Source organism: Mauremys reevesii, linkage group 9 (genome assembly GCF_016161935.1).
Source record: "Mauremys reevesii isolate NIE-2019 linkage group 9, ASM1616193v1, whole genome shotgun sequence".
NCBI lineage: Eukaryota > Metazoa > Chordata > Testudines > Geoemydidae > Mauremys > Mauremys reevesii.
The window spans coordinates 77,774,005-77,794,809 of record NC_052631.1 but is presented as its reverse complement, the minus strand read 5'-3'; the positions used below and the strand labels follow the sequence as shown (position 1 = coordinate 77,794,809).

The window sequence follows — 20,805 nt, the reverse complement described above, 5'->3', positions numbered from 1 at the left end:
GGAGCTTTTTAGAAAAGCTTCACTAGAACCCTTTTCTAAGGAATACAGTTTAATCATCAACACACTTCATGAAATCATGTTTTTGCCAAAATCTTGTTTGAGAAAAAAAGAGAGTTCCAAACAATTTCAGAATGTCCCTTTTGGCCTTTTCAGAATGAAATGTTTTGATTTTTTAAAATGACTGTTTCAGTTATTTAAGTATAATTGAATTTTTTTAAACAAATGCAAATCAAAACAAAATGTTTCAACTTGTAACTAAATATTTTTCAGAATTTTCTTTCACAGAGAATTTCAAAATGTTGGGATTTCGTTCCTAATCGGAAAAATGACAAATGTCAAAATCCTTCACAAAATGGAATTTCCATTCTCTGCATACCTCCAAGAGCTTATCTGAACATTTCAGAATCTTTTTTGGTTCTAGCTATGGGTGATGTATTAGGGTTAGGTTTTTGTTTCCCCAAACTGATGGTCCATTCCTATTTAAGATTTTAGGGGGAGATTTATTTCAAGAAGTTGCCAACTCTGACTGAAGCTATTCTGGGAGATTTCCCTCCCCACCCAACATGACGTAATGTCATTTTCTTAAAATATCCTATTAAAATCTCCCGGATTGCTTTCAATAGTCACGGGGAGATTGATGCCGATTCCAGGAGACTCCAGGCCAATCCTGGAGGATTGGCAATCCCATTCAAGGCACAAATGTAAATTAGGCACCCAACTCCTATAGACTTTCAGTAAGAATCTGGATGCTTAACTGGCCTTTGTGACAAACTCTCCCTCCTGATGTATTTCCAGATCATTTCATATTTCTTGGTTTAGTATATAAGAAAATATATTGTAAGCCAAATACTACCATTATCACAACATTTCTAAAATAAAATAAAGATATCTACTCCATGATACGTCCCATAGATAGGTATCTTTAAGAAAATGTACCTGATAAACATTTAAAAAAACCTGAACATCTATAGAGGTAAGAATATGCTCCATAATGTGTGAAAGTGGTGGTGGTGGGGAAAAGGGGCTGTGTGTTTTCATGTACAGAAACTTTAAATGATAGTTGGGTTGTAGAACTGACTGTTTGTGTCTTCCTCAGGATGACAGGACATCACACATATGAGGCACCAGAGCTTCAAGCCACAACATTAGAATTCTTAAGGAAGAGTGCGCTCACTAACTTATTTTATGGATGCCACTGAATTCAGCTTTGAAGGGCTCCAAAAACACGTCACAGACCTGGAATGGGAAACCACAGCAATAATCATACCTGTTTGACAGATGATTCCTTTAAATACAACCTGTATGGGGCCGTATACAGCGTGGTATTCATCCTTGGCTTGATCACAAACTGTGCCTCTTTGTTTGTTTTCTGCTGTCGAATGAAAATGCGAAGCGAGACAACTATTTTCATGACAAACCTTGCCGTCTCTGACTTGCTCTTTGTATTCACTTTGCCTTTTAAAATATTTTATAATTTCAACAGGCACTGGCCTTTTGGGGACACTCTTTGCAAGATTTCAGGGACTGCATTTCTCACCAACATATATGGCAGTATGCTGTTCCTCACCTGCATTAGTGTCAACCGTTTCCTGGCTATTGTCTACCCATTCAGATCTCGTACCATTCGGACAAGGAGAAATTCAGCCATTGTGTGTGCAGGAGTCTGGATACTAGTCCTCAGTGGAGGAATTTTAGCCTCATTATTCTCCACAACCAACGTCTCCAACACTAGCACAACCTGCTTTGAGGGTTTTTCCAAAATTGTTTGGAAGACCTATTTGTCTAAGATCACTATATTTATTGAAGTGGTAGGATTCATAATTCCTTTGCTAATCAACCTCACATGCTCTTCACTGGTTCTGAGGACTCTCCGGAAACCTGCTACATTATCTCAGATTGGGACAAACAAAATGAAAGTACTAAAGATGATTATTGTGCATGTGGCCATTTTTGTAGTCTGCTTTGTGCCCTACAATTCCATACTTTTCTTATATGCTCTTGTGCGATCTCAAGCCATAGCAAACTGCTCTTTGGAGCGATTTGCTAGGACAATGTACCCAATCACATTATGCATTGCAACAATGAATTGCTGCTTTGACCCCTTCATTTACTACTTCACATCAGAATCTTTTCAAAAGTCTTTCAATATACACCCCCAAATACAAATGGACTCCATTTCCAAGACTGAAACACCTCTAACAATGAAGACTGCACTGCCTGCAATACAGGAGGAAGTGAATGACCAAGCTATTACAAATGGAGGTGATCCAACTGCTGAATCACATTTCTAATGGCTTGTCTACATACAGAGTTATTCCTGATTAATTATCCCTGATTCACTCCCAGGGATGAAAGTAGGCTGGTACGGGCTGATATGGTGTACCTTTAAGAAGCCGGTACCAGCCCATATGCAGCCGACCTTAAAGCACTGCCATGGCAGTGCTTTAATGTCACTGCCCCTTTTGCCCCCCCGTCAGCAGCCCTGCTAGAAAGGACCCTATCGGCAGGGCCACCAACAGGACGGGCAAAAGAGGCAGCTGGCCCGGGGCCGGTGATTTAAAAGGGCCTGGGGCTCCTGGCCACCGCTACCGCGTCAGTGGCCAGAGCCCCGAGCCCTTTTAAATCGCCTCTGGAGCCCCAGGCGGCACGGGCCAGGCAGCGAAGATGGGCTGGCTGGGGGAGGCTGACCCCCAGCCCCGCCCCTTCCGCGGGCCCGGAGCCAGGCCCCCATACTAGTAAGTGTTTAATATTACTTTCACCCTTGTTCACGCCACATATGGATATTCTTATTCCAGAATAAGAGTGCCTTGTTCCTATTTAGCTTAACTCACTTGAATTTAGCTTTCAAAGTGTCCACACGTGGAGTTAATCGGAGATTTCTCCATGTGTAGATAAGCCCATCAGATAACAGGTTTCTCAATTTTGAGAACTCAAGATATGCAAGTCCAGGTAGATCGCTCTCTGGAGATTATTTATGGAGAGAATGGAGCAGATTCTTGCATTGAACGATGCCAACATTTGGTATGTTTTGCTAGGATGAAACATGGGACCAATCGGGAAATATAAAAACTTTATCTTACTTTAGAAATCTCAGTCAATTTTTTCCTGCCTTCTGAAAATACAGGATATGTTAAGTCAATTTCACACATGTGTATGTTTTCTTTCAAACATATAATAAAAACTTTCTGCTTTACTATGAGTGTATATTCTGGGTTTACTAGCTACGGGGTTCTTTTTAAATGAGAGTAGGTATGGGTTGGTTTGGAGTTTAATTAGTTCTCTTACAGAATGCAGGAAATGGTTGTTTGTTGTACTAATAGGAAAGAGCAAATAATTACAGGACTTTGATATACAAAGTCACCTGCAAGCTGCTGTATTCTTTTGAGCTGCATGATTAAGTTAGCTTTCAATTGATTTTAGCACTGTATTAAACACCAACTGTAGATAAAAGAAAAAGCATATTGCAGCATTGTTAAGACTGGTGTTTCTACAGCCCGTGATGTTACTGCAAAGTACAGGACCAGTCCTTACCCAGCACAGTCAGCTCAAAGAAAGGATCTGATCCCACAAAGTTCTTGCTCCAGCAACTCTCTTAATAGCATTAAGAATACATATTTTCTGGCTGATGGTATAAGTCTTTTTCTAATTCAGAGCTATCAGGGATAAAGACAGTGAGACCACAATGAACTGAAGAGAGAGACTTCCATTTAACCATTTGTTTTAATTCTCACATGTTGAGTCTCCTGTGACATTTCAAGCAACCATTAAGTCTAATTACGTCTTGAAATGGTTGGAGTTTAAATCCTTACTTACTAAGTGGATTGCAAAAAAAAATTCACTTTGAAAAGAATAATTTAGCACTGCCATTGTTTTGAATGAAAGAGAAACAGCCATACACTGAGCAAGACACAGAAAGATCTTGTAGTTCAACATATTTTAGCTCTTAAATAACTACAGCACCTGACTTCTGGCCCTCAGGTACAGAATGCCGATATGCTAAATTCCCGATACACAGTCTCACAGTCAAAATGATAGAGTGGCCAAACCTTGATAGCTTGGCTTTGCGTTATTGCCATCTTGACTAGAAACTAACCTTTCATACTGGGATTTACTGCCGCATAAGTGTCAGGGCAACAATGGGCAGTCAGCATTTCCAGACAAGAAAGAAAACATGACAACAAGGAGAAAGGATTCTAGCCACCTGGAGGTGTAAGTCAATAGCTGGAACAGGTGGCGGAGCAGGGTACACCAGCATTGCCCTGGTGAACTCATTGATGCTTTGAGAAATACAGGCAACTCAAATGATAAAATGAATTAGCTGGCATTTTATAAAGTTGCAGGGTTTGCTCAGCAACCAGACACCATGCCTGTTTTGCATCACCAAAACCACCATCAAGTACAAAACATGCATCCAATTTTAACCAGATTGTTTTGCTCCCCCTTCAACAAAATGCTTGGACTTCTATAGGAACATGTGCGCTCGAGGAGCAGTTTGTTCCTGTAATTCAATACAGCCATTTGAGTCTTATGCCAAGTGAAAGAAAAGTCCCCATTCCATTCCCCCCTCAATCTACACCTGCACTGTACCATTTACAAGGATTTCTGCAATCTCTATTTCCTTTGGGTGATCAACCTGTTTCAACACTTGCCATAAGTCGTATGCATTTCAGAGAAGCTGCTTCCATCGCTTCAGATCAAAATCCAAGATGTGGCAAGAGAGATTTGTTTGTGGCAAACTATCTTTCACACCTGGGCACTGACAAGGAAGCAGTCGGGTCTGTCAAATCAATAACAAGTCTGGCACGCCTTTACAGTAGGTATTCCAGCTTTCCGCGCGCCCTTCCTCCCCCCATTAATGGCTCTTGAATGTTGATACCTGAAAATTGCATGTACTGGGGAGACAGAACTTTGTGTATGGGAGGGAACAAGGAATGAAAAGGGAAAGGGTTATTGTTGGAAGCTAGATTACTGAATTAATGATGCATTTCTAAACTTTTAATCAAGCCCTTTTCCACTGAGTAAGGAAAAACAAGGTAAACAAGTAAGCTCAGATCTCAGAGGCAGGGTACATTTATATTATTATTTCAGTCTTACAAAAGAGAAAATGGAAACGTCTGTCTAGATGCCAGCTCACTCTTAATGGAAAGCTTTGATTTTCAGCTTCTGATGCTCTGTTCATTAAATCTTTTTTCTACTTTCATGCAATAAGCATGATTCTTGAATTATGTGGGGGTAGTTGGGATGTTCTTAGGCCAAAATCTGTTCTCAGCTAATGAAGGCAAGGGAGTTTCATTGGTGAGAACAGAATTTGGCCCACTGTGTCAAAGTTGACTACAAAGGAATATCTTGTTACAAATGATCTTGGGAAACCTCATGCTCTACTCAACTCTCTGCTTTTACTAGTTAAATTTGCAAGACTTTTTTAAAAAAACCTAGAAACCACTGTCTAGCCTTCTTAAGGAAATGTTAAAAGAGGAGGGAAAGAACTGTATGTGACTGGATACCATCCAGCCTGTACATGCATAGCTTAACTGTAATGCTAGTATAATGGTTGTCTTTTTCTAAGTGAAACTAGTGCCAATGCTTACAAATTTCTGTTTGCAGTTTTATGGGGTGAGAGCTGTGGTTGATACTCTCACATAAAATGTAATACTATCATCGTGTGCCAAAATGCTAACTGAAAAGATTCATTATTTTGTAATTTAATACGTTATAAGTTATATGGAGATCATATGCTGACTGACATCTAGGAGGACATATTTTTGACTGATTTTTTTTCTAGGTCAGGTATACCAAGTAAATGTCTGTATGGTTTGTATCTAAGAAACCAATTATGCATTGAAAGGGAGGAAAATAATTTTTCAGATGCTAGTAAGCAAGGCTGGAAGGAACTCTGGTGGCAAATGAAAAAGTGGATTCCGTTTGCCTGGATAACTTGCAGCTGGGTCCTCTCCCTCTTCCCTTCCGCGCCTCCTCCCCCATACACACACACACACACCACTCCAGCCAACAAAGGGCTTCTGTTAACCAATAGCACAAAACAGAAACATTAATTTAGATGCAAGAAACAAATTAAGGAAGTTGATGTTCTCATCTAGCTGAACCTGTGAGAGACAGGACTCAAGCAATAAACGTAATCAAGGATTCCATCTATTCGCAACCAGCTTTTCCTTTTTACAAATGTCACTTCTGCGAATCACTAAACTATAGCTTACTACATAATTTTGGGCCACTTAATCTTTCTTTAACTCCGGTGCTAAGCTGGAGCATTTGCAAACACTGATGTGCGAAGAATATCTTCCACTTGTGTATATATGCATATCTATGTAAAATGCCATACGAATCTCATCTAAGGGTTTTGGATAGTAATGTTGTGAATTTCTAAAGAGGTTGATTATATTAAGGCCATTATGTGCAGCGGTGGGACCACATTTTATGTGGTAGTTCGCAAGACAGAGCTACTTTCATAGCAGAAGAAAGGTGTGTATTTATCTGATGGGGGTAAGTTTTCATTGGCTTTGCAGAATGAAGGGAGACTATCCAGACCAAATTTTAAACAGCCTTCAAGAGCAGACAGGCACCAGAAGGTCACATAGAGAATCTGTACATTGGGTCAAGGTACCCAGAGGCCATGCTGGCTTGGTGAATAAGGAAGAAGGGTGAAAAGCACCCACACCACAGGTGAGTTACACAGCTGATACATGAAAGTAAGTTCTCTACCCCATGAGTACCACTATACCCTATTAGCCATACCTTCCTCTCAGATTTTGTGGAGAGGGACTCCAACCCCTAAGCATCTCTAATAATCCCAATAACATTCTTAGGGGCCTCTCATACTACACTGCTTCAGGAACAACGGAAGTTAGAAAGCCTACTCTCATTACACATCTAAAGGCAGTGGGCTGTAGCCGTTGAAGGGCTTCCCCACCAGCGGGGAATTTCCTCCTTCCCTCCACAACCTTTAAAGAGGGGCATATTTTCAGCAATATGGGTCCTTATCCCCAGCCAGCACACTGGGGAGGCACCAGCCATGCTGTCCCAATTTGGCTTCTCCTCAGTAACTCCTCTGTCATTCCCAATGGGCTCAATTGCTATAAATTTAGGAAGGAGACAGCCACTTCCCGGGGGAAGTGCCATCTCAGGACAGGAAATGACAATAGGTAACAGTGACTGCTCTCAAGAAGTTTCTGTGGGCCACACAGTGCCCCAAATGTTTACAGAATAAAGAATGACTAGTGAGGTAATCAGATCAGGACCTAGCTATATATTTAGTATCTTAGGAACCGGCAAATACAAAGGCTTTGCTGCATCTGAAGGGATGTGTGGTCCATAGTTCACTTCAAGAACTCATGTCAAAGCAATGATCTGTTCATGGGGTATGAGATGTTGGTTTCCATTGATCAAGTAGGAGGGGAGTATTTATTTTGATTAAGATTAAAGGCCTAATCCCTTTGGAAATGGAAACCCTCCTTTTCTCCAGATTGGAAACAGCTGTAATTTGAACTACCATACACTGCCCTGAGACCTGACAGAGCCCTCTAATAGAGAGCTACTCAGAACTGGGAATTGGGACTCGGATGCACTTCTCAGAACCAGGGCTGTAAGTGCCAAGTGTACCCGCTTGCTGAACGAGGGGATGAGTACTGGAGTTGTTTTAGCTGAGATCACTGTACTTAAAATGATGCACTCAAGACCTGAAAAGTGAAAAACAACTAGTTGGTATCTGAGGGCTTGTCTACACTGGCAATTTACAGCGCTGCAACTTTCTTGCTCGGGGGGTGAAAAAACACCCTCATGAGCGCAAGTTTCAGCGCTGTAATGCACCAGTGTAGACAGTGCACCTGCGCTGGGAGCCGCACTCCCAGCACTGGGAGCTATGCCCTTCGTGGAGGTTGGGTTTTTTTTGCAGCACTGGGAGAGCAACAGCAGCACTTTAGCGTTGCCAGTGTAGACTAGCCCTTAACATTTTTATAAGCTTCCGGTGGTTTTTTCCAGAGTAGAACACCGGTTGAAATAATATTTATTAAACTTAATGCTACATGCAGTTCTCTTTATGAATCTTTAAACTTCACCCTTATCATATTAGATGCAAGATGCACTAACAGTACTAACTGATGTAAAATATATGAATGTAAGAAGGAAAGTAGCTGGTTTCCTCTTCAGGATTAGGTAGCGCAAGTTTTCCCAAAGACGCCAAGAAAAATTTTGCATTAGCACTTGTGTCTGTGGAATTTTGACTATAAACATGTAAATATTGTATATAATTTTATTTAGCATCTTGATTTTTTTGCGGTGTTCATTATATTTGCATAATGAAGATGGAACACAGTTTGAGGAAAAAAAGTGAGAATATATTCGGCAAAATAAATTAATATGAATGCACATAGGGAGTATTTATTTTGATTAAGATTAAAGGCCTAATCCCATACAGATTAACCAGAACAACATTTAAACTGAAGCTTTTCTATAAACCATTTGAAAAAACAAGGTCCATCATGCAAGCAGAATTTCCTGGAGAGCATTAGCATGGGAATCTGGTCATTCTCATCTTGTTGTTTTATATAAATACCCAAGTCTTTTTTTTGTGGTAGCACTTCATTTGCCTTAGGTCTCCAGGACCAAGCAACACTTCCTTTGATGTTGCTCTTATTCATTAAACCATTTCTGAAAGTCGGCATCAGATGATGACACATCCAGAGTGGTTGCCAGAGAGAACTCATTTGATGTAGTTTATTTCCTTTAATTCCCAGCTGGCTGTCTGGCAGAGGACAGTAGAATCAAACACATACTACACTAAAGGACCACAGCAGTGTGTCTGAAGACCAGAGTACCATTTTGTCATCACTTGTATAACACATTAATTTTTTCCCCCGGGGAAAAATGGATCTCTGGTTTCCCCATTTCACTCCTTCTACTCCCTATTTTTGATGAATTGCTGGGTGATGTTTCCTGTGGAGCCTGTCAATACCACTATGTAAACCAGAAAGAGAGGATTGCTCCATAATGATGGTTGGTGATTCCTCCAACAGCCACTATTTTAGTTCTTGGCCTTTTAATTGATTTCAAGTGGAACATTGGCACAGACCTGGCCTGAAGACTGGATTCTATTGTTCAATGAATTCTGAAGACTCTTCCAGAAATTGGATGTAACGTGTTACCCAAAGTCAGCATTTTGCATATGTTCTCTTTGAAAAGTGAGCTAGCAGAAAAATGTCCGACCCTAAAGCAAAGATTGACCCTGAGTAGCTCTTCCCTAGGGAATCTGAGTCCCAGGCATTGCACTTGAAACCTATGTCAACTTCTGTGATCAAGTCATCTAGGAATAAACGGTGTTTCTGAACTATTTCATTTTGCTAAATTCATATTAGCTGCAATAAGACTACCAGAGAGAGAATGCTCACCAGAGAATCTCATTGTTCAGTGAAAAATCAGTGAAATCAGAACCTAGCTACTGAGATCATTCCAGTGTTGCCTTTTACAAGAGTGTCTTTGTCTGGATGATACTCTTATACATAAACTGAGGCACATTAAATTCAACTTCTGCCAAAGGAACACTGGTGAAAGACAACCAAATCCCTGCACTTATTTACTGGTGTCAGAACGATAACTTTTCAGTTGATCATGTCTTTGCAGCTTCATAATATTGATAAAACGTAACCTCCCCTGTCAGACTTCATATGGCCAGAAGAAATAAGATCTCTGGGGATTAGTGATGTCAGGTATGATTTTTCAAAGTCAGGTGCTAAACCTCCTGGCCCTAATTCTGCAAGGCTTGAGCATGTAAGTATTTAGATTTACAAAAACCACCCCTAAAGAAGAGAACTTAAGTATATACTCATAATGACTTTGATATAGGGTTTAAAAATACAACAAAATTAATACTCAACAGTAACTAAAGTGCAGCAGTACAATTTCATATAATCCATCATCAGCAAACCAGGCGATTTACAAGCTAGAAGTCATGTTGCCCTTCAAACAATTCCCTACATTTTCAATCACCTGATCAAAAAGATGAGCTTTGCAATAAGGACTTTTTTCTAGAATCAAATTCAGGTGCCTTTTTCCTTATCAAATCATAAGAAGCAAGAATGTGAGCACAGGTAAAGCCCTCCCTCTGCATTCCTATTTGGAGAAGAGTCCTCCTGTTCTATATGTAACAGTCAACCCCCTTCCTTACCTCGTGCTTGATGAATTGGCAGGATTGACACTTGCCAAATAAACCAACTTCTTAAGCTCTGCTGATCCTGGATATAGCTCCACAGGAGGTGCAGAAGTGTTGGAGGATGTTTCCGGCGGACCAGCTGGTGTAGGATGCTTACAACCCAAATAAGCAAAACCCCTCTGAATCTCAAAGGGCCTATCATACATCCCATCATACCAACCCACCACAGAACTGAACTGGAAAATAGAGTTGGCCTATAGTATTCAAGTAACCCTACAGTTTTTTTCTTGCCAAGTTTGTATATGCATATCAATACTTGCAACAGAATAAAGTTTGAAACCCGCTGAATGTTCCTTTTACTATCCTGGTCACTTGGGGACATTTACCAATCAGCACATAGTTCTAATGTTGGCAGGGTTTTGCATTTTACATTTGCAGGGCACCATCAGAATTCCATTTTTGCATGCACTCATCCCAAAGATTCCCAGTCTCTCACACAAGGTGTTCACAGCTTAGAAAGGGAAGGAAAACTGCAGAAATATCTGATGTAGGGACAACCCTTCCTACATGGTAATCACCATCTGACTTATCTCAACTATGCCATGTGACTTAAATTTTAAATCTCAAGTAACATTCACAACGAACTGGTTTTGTAATCCAACCAGAAAGTAAAATAGATCCCTGAATAAATTTGGATGACAAATAGATCCATGATCTTCATTTGCTCTCAGATATTCTGCAAGCCAAAATTAATCCCAGTTTTGGCAATTTCATCCCCCCTTTCTAAAAGCTTCCTGTACAATATCATCAGATACTTTTCACTTCCTGTCCTATGTTATGTAGCGTAGCTGTTCACTAGTAAGCAGTAGCCATATTACACTCTACAGCAGTACTGGCTGGAAAGTTCTCATTGGGGCCCCCTTGGCTATGCTCTATCACTAAACTAAAGGTTGAAGGGAGAATTGGGTGATTTTGTGTTGCCTCTTTTCTGGTAATGCTTGAGAAAAAGCATTGTTCTTTAAATGGAAAAAACAAGTAAATAGACTGCCCTGTCCCACATCCTTCCTGTGTGCAGGCCCATGCATACTTAGAACACAGAGCTTCTCAAGCTAAGATAGGGTGAAACATCCGTAAGAGCTCATTCTTAGTGTATTATCAGTGCCCTAGAGGCACCTGCATTTCAGTGGCAGGAAACTGATTCCAATATATTATCATAATTAAACAACAGTATTGCAATTGCATCAGAGACCTCGATCAGGAATTGGGGCCCACTGTGCTAGGCACTTCACACTCAATAGAGAGGGATGGTTGCTTCAGTTTGAATGGGCTCAGTAATTAAGGGCCCAGTACTGCTGTCCTTGCACAGGCAAAATTCCTATTGATTTCAGTGAGGTTTGGGCTGGGTGAGGACTGCACAATTTTAGAGAGCGAGCAGAACAATATCTTAACTGCTAAAATGGAATAGCTTTGGAGGAGGAATTCAGACTCCAGGATACAAATAAATAAGATACTTAAAAGAAAAAACAAAAAAAACCCCTAAGAGTGCCTATGTGTACTTATGGAAATAAGTGATACCCGTACAAGCACCTTTATATCCCCATTACCTCATCCACACTAACGGGTTGTACCACTTTAACTACATCCCCTTCAAAACCAACATATTAAGTGTACAAAAGATGGGTGTAGATCAGCCCTAAATAAAATCAGTTTTAAAAAACAGGTCTACACTTAAAATGTAGCCTAGTGATGTCAGTTAGGGGGCGTGACTTTTTAAAACACATACTTATACTGATGTGTGCAAGTGAGACCTCAAAGAAATAGGCACGGATGTGGACAAAAGATCACACTCAAGACTGCAGCCTTTGGAAACAAGAGCTTAACAAAGGTCTCCGGAGTTACGAGAGGAAGCCGTCCAGCTTAGCAGAGGCGAAAAGAGCTCGCAGAAGGCAGAGCGCAAAGGGTTGAAACATTACCTTTAAATGTGACAGATGTGGCAGAGATTGTCTCTCTCGAGTGGGTCTCTTCAACCACGTTTGTGGCTGCCATAAAACCAACAGAGTACGTTCTTTACCTCTCAGGGGCGCATACCCATGGTCTCTCGAGACTGAAGGATGCCTACTACTACTTATACTGGTATAACCCCTAGTGTAGATGCATTTATACAAGCATGGAAGTGATTTTGCCAGTGTAGCTTATCTTTCTCAAGGAACTGGTGTAAGCTATCCCAGCAGAAGCACTTTTATACTGGTATAGGTGGTATTTACACCAGAAGGGCTTGCCTGAAGATAGTTATGCCAGCAAAACTTTTCTAACTTAGACAAAGTCTTAGTTAAACCAGTGCAAACCCCTGTGGTCATGCTACAGGCATGTCTACTTATGGGTGCTACAGCAGCACAGCTCCAGTGCTGCAGCTATGCCACTGTAGTGTTGGCACTTCCTACATCGATGGAAGTGGTTTTGTCTGCTGGTGTAGATAATCCACTTCCCTGTGGGGTGAGTAGTAGCTCGGTCAACAGAAGAATTCTTCCATGGACTTAGCTGCGTCTACACTGGGGGATTAGATTGATTTACTAAGAATCTCAGGGTGAGTATGTATATAGTGTAGACAAAGAGAACATCCAAGTGACCTGATATATCTGCTGATACAAAAAAAAAGTGCTGAATATTATATTTGCTTTGCATAATCCTTGTGCAGGCCAAGCTCCCATTAACTTCAGATGGATTTTGATCTGTACAACGATTGCAGGATCGGACATTCTGACTAACTAGATAGATCCATATGTTTCAGAGAATTTTTGACACGAAAACCTCCCAAGCACTATGCAGTCTAACACAGTAGTAAAGCATCTAAAACTGTGTCTAAATAAAGAAGTTGTACCAGTTTAAGTTAAATAGTATTTTAAAAACCAATTTAGCTAGCTGTATGCAAACTCCTCGGTGGACCTTCTTCGTTCAGTTCCAATTCCTAGATCAACTTATGCTAAACCAAAATAATGCTTTAAAGCAAAATAATGCGCACCCAGGGGTTTGCAGTGGGTTAGCTAACTAAAGGTGTGAGATTTAAAGCAGTGCAATTTTTTTCATTTAGGCAAGGTCTAAGGAATAATGCAACTAAGCTACTATTTAGTCATTTTAATCATGGACTGAGGCATAAATCTCTGTTGGTGACAATCGGGTCAGAGTCATCTAAACAGCTACCAGACAGAAATGATTTCAAGTCACTACCAATCTGGACTAGATTCAAACTGATAACAATCCATCCAATCCAGGTGAATGCCTGTGCATATAATGACTAATACGCTGAGCCATGCACTCACCTAACAAGATTATGAATCATTAAGTACAAGTGTCTCTCAGGACTGTGGTACCATGGAAGCAATATAATGGGTCTGGTCCCTTCAGAATAGTTTCAAGTGAATTTGTAAAGAACTTATGTGGTTCTATCAGCCTGATGAATAACCTAAGCATTTTGGTGACTTTAATGAGCACAGATAGCTTGCTGCCTTCAAAGTACTTACAGGTTAGAATGAACCGAACATCATCACACATAGTCATTAGGTAAAAGAATGTTTACTGGTTGTGTCAGCCCTGACTTGCTCCATCAAACCTACACTTCAATGCCGCTCTCAGCAAAGCACCAGATTCTCAGGTTATGTCTACACTGCAATAAACCACCTGCAGCTGGCCAGTGTCAGCTGGCTCAGGCTTACAGGGGTACGGCTATGGGGATATACAATTACAGTGTAGACATCCAGCTCCAGCTGGAGCCGAACCTTTGGGACACACCCCCTCATGGGGTTCCAGAGCTCAGACTCCAGCCCAAGCCTGGATGTCGACACTGCAGTTTTACAGAGCCGAAGTCAGCTGACACAGGCCACCCGTCGGTGGCTTATTGCAGTGTAGACATACCCTAAGGACTGTTTCAGAGCATGCAAGGGAACCTCCCCACCCAACCCTCAGATGGCATAAGCTTTTCTTTAGCACTGACATGCATAGATATAAGGATCATCTCACTTATTATCCAACCTGACCATATCCAAATAAAGTTCTCAAAATGTGAGAAAAACAGAAAAGAAGTTTAAAATAATCAGACCTTTATTTGTCACTGATAACATTTTCTATAAACTCATGATTCTGGGTTTATAATATGACTCATTTACATGCTGAAAAAAATGTTTGTTTGTGCCAACATTAGAACTCAAATTGCCCCTAAAAAGGTATGGGCCTGATTCTTCTCTCCTACCAGGTTTACACCAGGCTAAATCAATGGAATTATTCCGATTTACACCACTGTCAGAGAGTCAGAATCAGGCCCACACTCTCAAAGAATGTGCTTCATATAATTCAATGTCATTTTTAGCTTCATTTTTTATTTCAGATAAGATAAAATTTTCAAGAGCAACTAAGGGACTTACATGCTTCTGAAAAAATATGCAGATTTCCCTTTGATGGGATCACCTTAACTACAAGCTTGAATTTTAAATGGAACTAGTTAGAAGACAGTCATTTTCCAAACCAGTGCTGTGATGCAGGATCTCAGACTAGATGGAGGAATCAAACCCCCAGTCTCATCCATTCCCATGAGTCTGTAGTATTACACACTTAGGTGTACGTTAAGCCACATGACAATAATAGACATCTGCTTCTTTGTGTATGCAAGTTAAACAAGCTCAGGCACCCTAAAATAAAACCAGCCAAGCAGTCATTTCCCTATCAAGTTTCCTGCTAAGAAGCTACAATTAGTTGGCCACGCACCATGGCATTGAAAGCCCTTGTTGGTTTGCTGTAAGTGAAGAGATTTAATTAGTAACTAAGGAAGCAAGGAATTCCTGTTTTGAAAAAAAATTCAAATGGGACAGAAAAACAAATTAGTAATAGTGTGCACATTTTTCCTGGCATTGCAGTCACCTCAGAATAAACGTAATGCTATGAACTACACCTTCTTCCTCTGCATGTCTGTCACACTTTCCTGCCCTTGGCAGAATCAAGTTTAAATAAAGAAACATCACCAAGAGCTCTGCAGCAAACAGACCCTAAATGGGCAAAGATAAATACAAGTAGCTGAGACCTTCACTGAGGTGCAGGATACCAAAATTCTTTGTGAGAAATGGGTGCCAAGCCACTTGAGCTACAGATTAGAATTGGCAAGGATTTCAAGGAAGCCACATGTCTGGCTCTGGGACTGGGATAGTGTGTTGTGGTAATGAAACAGCAACCAGGGATACAATAAAGGAAAATATGTATGCCAGCATGATTGTGGGATAAGGGGGTTATATTACCACAAGTCTCCTTTTTAATGCAATAAAAGCAAGAGGCTGTAAGCCAATGTATACAAACATGCAAAATAGGTTAATACTAATGTAAAGAAATCAATTTCTATTGTTAACAGTTCAGTTAGAACGAGGAGTACTTGTGGCATCTTAGAGACTAACAAATTCTTGTTCTTTATAGTCTCTCAGGTGCCACAAGTACTCCTCGTTCTTTTTCTCCTGCTGATAATAGCCCACCTTAATTGATTACTCATTATAGTTAGTATGGCAACACCCATTTTTTCATGTCCTCTGTGTGTGTGTGTATGTATATATATATCTTCCTACTGTATTTTCCACTGCATGCATCCGATGAAGTGGGTTTTAGCCCACGAAACCTTATGCTCAAATAAATGTGCTAGTCTCTAAGGTGCCACAAGTACTTCTGTTCTTTTTGCTGATACAGATTAACACGGCTGCTACTCTGAAAAAAGTTCAGTTAGAATTATCCTTCAACACCAGAAGGCCTCATCCTGTCTACATAAATGCTCAAATTAGGTACTGTTTTTCTGCCTGTGTTTGCAGAGAGCCCAGCACATCCCCAATCCTGACAGGAGCCTTTGGGCACTAGTGTATTATTATCATATTTGTATCGTGATAGCACCTCTGAACCCCAGTCAGAGATCAGGACTCCCTGTGGTGGGCACCGCACAAACACAATAAAAATGGTGCCTACCCAAAGAAGCTTACAATCGAATAGAAATGTCAAATAGTTTATGTATAATTATTATTTAATAGCCAGTGTAAATTAAAGTAATGTAATTGGCTGGTGATGATTATACCAACCCTACTTCCAAACATCATTTGCTAACAGTGGCTGCTTCCTATTTTAAGCATAGAGAAAACTCTGGTCATCTCAGAAAGCACCGTGTGGTCTTATAGAGCATAGACAAAATCTGACTTTTTAATGGCAATTGCTGGTGGTATTTGCCCACAGCTCCCACTCTGCTAGATATTTCACTTGAAGGTAATGCTGGCAGTTATAAAGTGGTTCCTTGTAACATCAACTCAGTTTCCATAGCGCCAGCTCAGGCAGTAAACCCTCATCTGATAACCTTAAATACACAGCTGCAGCTGGAGCAGAGTGAGACCAATGGGTAGAACCTGGGCAAGATATATATATATATATATATATATATATATATATATATATATATATATATATATATATATACATACACACACACACACACACACACACATATACACATACTAGCTTTGTCTCACTTGACCGCTATAGAAAGGAAGTAGAGGGTTTGAGGATATGGTCAGTGTTTGTGTTTACTTCCTTTTGTTGTAGGTTTTAAGATGCTAGAGATGAAGTTGCTAGATTTTGTAAAAGGCAGTTAGTAAAAATGTTTTGTTTTTTCTTTTAAACCTACGTGAGAGGAGGCTGGAGCTGGTTGCTGTGGGGAAGGCTGAATGAAAACACTGCACCTGGATCCATGGACATGCCGGAGACAGTCAATGGACAGTGTCTGGCAGCTGCCTGCATCATTGGAGTTATTCTGACTGGGCTGAAGTACAATCCTCTCACAAAGGTTTTGGAGCTGCACTAAATGATTTCTGGCACCTAACAATGAACTTCTGTCCAAGGTTAGGAATTCAGTGGAACCAATTTTGACTACAAATGTGCACAAGCCTACACGTGGGATCTGAATATTCAGAAGCATTTGAAATCAGACCTGCTATTTAGATTCAAATATTGCTAATAATTTATCTTTATTGTGGGCTGGAACCAAACCCCCAGACATGGGGGGCCAGGAGAGAGAGAGAGAGAGAAGCAGGATCTGAATTTTGCAGCTTGAAGTCATCTCTAATTCTGATTAGTGATAGAGGAAGTTGTGTACTCTGACACTTCACAGTGCAGAAGAACTTAAGATCTATCTTTAGATCACTTAGACCAATATATTCCTAAAGCCTCAGGACTATATTTTCCCAAATCCTCTCTCTCTAATCAATATTGTAACGATGAAGATCAGCCACTTGGCAAGACTTTGTTCTTGCAACATTACTTCTCGCTTTAACATCTAGTAGCAAGTATATTAATGCTGAATAAATGCCTAATTAAACTGGCATTTCAAGGTCTGTCATAGGGCATCTGGGATGCCCTTCTGCAACAGGCAGCAGTACAACATGTACTCCTGCCTCTGTTTCCTGTTTCAGAGTCACCAGTAACTTCACATGAGCTTTCATGCCTCAGGAATATCCTTTATTGGGGCCAGTATTCTATAAAAAGTCCCCAACATAGTCCATTTATCACCCTAGTGTATATATCCCATGAAATGATGCCAACATACAACACTGCCTTCTGCCACATGTGGCTCTATCAATCCTCCGCTGTCCTTCTGCCAAGGGAGTCACCCCAGCCCTTCAAGCTGGAGTGCAACCCCACTCTTTTCAGTGGGAACCCATCCCTCTCTCCCCACGGCCCTCTTGTTCCCCTGGGTTTAGGTTTCCAGCCCTGGCAATACCAGCAGATAAATCCATCCACTGCTCCCCTGCCTTCAGCCCTTGGCTCCAGCTCAGAATTCAGCAGGCCACTCCTGCTGCTGCTCTCTGGCCTTCAGATCCTCTCTGGCCCGGGGACATCAACAGCAAGCCCCTCTCAATGCTCCCCTGCCTTCAGCCTTTTCCCAGGAACCACATACAATCTCTTGGCTATGGCATTTCCCCTTTTCCTGGCTGTCACTCACGCATGCAGCTCTGCTTCACTGGATCTCTCTCCTCCCCACTCAGATTTTCCCTGATTCTTTATAGCCCTAGGTGCTGCCCTGCCCTTTTAATTGACCAAACTCAGAGCCCCTGTCTTGGCACAGGGAAGCTGAACCTGCTTCATTTACAGGGGCCAACCACCCTGTGACAAAGCCAAATGGAAAATCCAGTTTCAGATATTGCCTGGGGGAGGGGTGGTGCGTTGACTCTCACATAGGCCGGAACCACCTCTGAAATGGTACTAAAGAATGATCCCCATAGCAATCTCTAGAAAACATATGCTTGGGTATATATAAGCAGGGGACTCTCCCATAGGAGTCAGGAGGTTATACTACCTCTATATTTATCACTGGTGTGGCTGCTACTAGAATACTCTGTTCAGTTCTAGTGTCCACAATTCAAGAAGAGCTTTGTTAAATTACAGAGGGTTCAGAGAAGAGCCACGAGAATGATTGAAGGATGGGAAAGGATAGCCTTATAGTGAGAGATGCAAGGAGCTCAATCTATTTAGCTTAACAAAGAAAAGGGTAAGAGGGGATATGATCACAATGTATAGCTACCTACAAGGTGAACAAAAATTAGACGGTGGGCTCTTCAGTCCAGCAGACAAAGGAATAACAAGATCTAAAAGCTGGAAGCTGAAACCAGACAAATTCAGACTGGAAATAAGATGCAAATTTTTAAGTGAGGGCAATTAACCATTAGAACCATTTACCAAGTGTTGTGGTGGATTCTCCCTCAGGGTAATTTTAAAATGCAGCATGGATGTTTTTCTAAAGGATATGCTCTAGTTCAAACAGGAACGAGGCAGGGAAGTCTAATGGCCTGTGTTATGCAGGAGGTCAGAGTATTTGATCCCAGTGAACCCTTCTTGTTTGATGATCTAGGAATCACTAAAGCCCTTCTGCAGCCCAACACTTCACATAGAGAATCCAGACCTCAAAAAGTGATAGACCAAAAATGAGTGACCTCAAATCAAGATCACAAAGGCAGCCACGGCTCGCTTAGCTTCTAAGGGAAAGGACTCCTGCGTTGGTGGATAGCCCTGGTGTCTGAGTCATTATATTTTGTGCACTGGGAGCATTAAAGGAAAGGAAGGAAGAAAGCCACATCTACATCTGGAAAACATTGTTCTAACTGAGGCAGTGAAGGATAAATTACAACAAATGGGAGGTGGGTGGATACAGAAGTAATCTCTATGTTAATCTGCATCTGCTAGATCAAGCTGCAGTTGCAGCATGGAGAGGGAAAATAGATCCACATTTGATCCTATTGCATTCCAAGTCACTTACAAACCATGTATATTATATTCCATTCCATGGTGCTCCAGAAGGAATGTGTTTGTATACAAGTGACGCTAATGAAGGAGGGTATTTGAATAAAAACCAAGTCCACTTCTCTTGCTTTAGCTTTCATCAAATCATAATCCAGTGTTTATGGTATTATAATGGGTTACCATGGAAATTCATCATTATGAACTCACATCGAGACTGCACCAGACAGACAGACTTCATGGAGAGACCATTGTTTAAAAACAAATATTTTTGATGAAAACTTTCAAAAAGAGGCAAGACAAATGATGAGAGCTACATGAAAACAAAATGGGTTTATTTCAAAATCTGTTCTATTAAAAAAAAAAAAGATTTTCCTGTGGAGGAAACCCTTTATTATAGCAACTGCAAATCCGGTGCCTGCCCTCAGCAGATTCATTTACACACCTGCAGTTCACTTGGAAAACATTCCTAGTGGTTCCTGTTAGGTGAGACATACTTTTTCATTGAATTTTTTTTCAGGCCTTGCAGATATTTTTTGTGTGGATCTGGCTTTAGTTTCTGTTTGGTGTACGCTATGGAGAACCACACAGGATCACATTGATATAAGTGTTCTCTATTTTAGGTCCTTACAGTCGGTTGCACAGGTGATGACTTTCCAATTTGCTGGGGGGTGCTTGGCCCCAGCTGTCCTATGCCACACTCCCACTCCATCCCTTCCCCCAAGGCCCTGCCCCACCTCTTCCTGCCCCTGCCCCATTCCCTCCCCCGAGGGCACTGTCCCCTCACTCCTCCCCCCAGCGCCTCCTGCATGCTGCGAACCAGCTGATTGCAGCAGGTGGGAGGTGCGGGGAGGAGCTGATTGGCGGGGCTGCCAGCAGGTAGGATGCACTGGGCGGGGGAGGGGAGCTGGCTGCCAATCCCAGCCCCAGAGCACCCATGGAGTCGGCACCTATGGTTTGTTGGCTGGGCTCCCTTTTAGAGTCACACTGACCTGCAGGGGGAAAGGCAGGACTGATAACAGTCATGGAAATGAATCCTTCAGTGAGAGGACTTGGATGTTCTCTCTGTGTTGAAGTACTGTTATTTATTTTATCTATTTTGATTTATACAGAATATAACATATGAGCCCTCACCCGCTGCTGTGAACACCCTAGACAATTTTAAAAACCCACTAAAATAAACAGACCTGTCAATTCTTCCAACTCAGATATGCAGAGATAACAAATATGACTGCCTCTATAGAAAGCCATGGTGCACCCGCACCTTGAATACTGCATACAGTTCTGGACACCCCATCTCAAAAAAGATATATTAGAATTGGAAAAAGTACAGAAAAGGGCAACAA

At 41.3% G+C, this 20,805-nt stretch overlaps 1 protein-coding gene across 6 annotated transcripts in view; it reads left to right on the top strand.

The window, feature by feature from the left end:
* Positions 1-19,747, top strand: part of LPAR4 (lysophosphatidic acid receptor 4) — a 77,087-nt gene extending 57,340 nt beyond the window's left edge. For 5 of the 6 annotated variants that reach the window (XM_039489375.1, XM_039489373.1, XM_039489370.1 and 2 more), the window contains one exon: positions 1,097-3,193. In XM_039489375.1, coding sequence (XP_039345309.1) covers positions 1,242-2,291 — 1,050 coding nt within the window. In that variant the 5' untranslated portion in view covers positions 1,097-1,241 and the 3' untranslated portion in view covers positions 2,292-3,193. Of the gene's footprint in view, positions 1-1,096; positions 3,194-6,524; positions 6,682-16,858; positions 17,068-19,073 lie in introns of those variants that run through there. The other variant, XR_005584908.1, reaches the window with a different exon arrangement.
* The last annotated feature ends 1,058 nt before the right edge of the window (positions 19,748-20,805 follow it).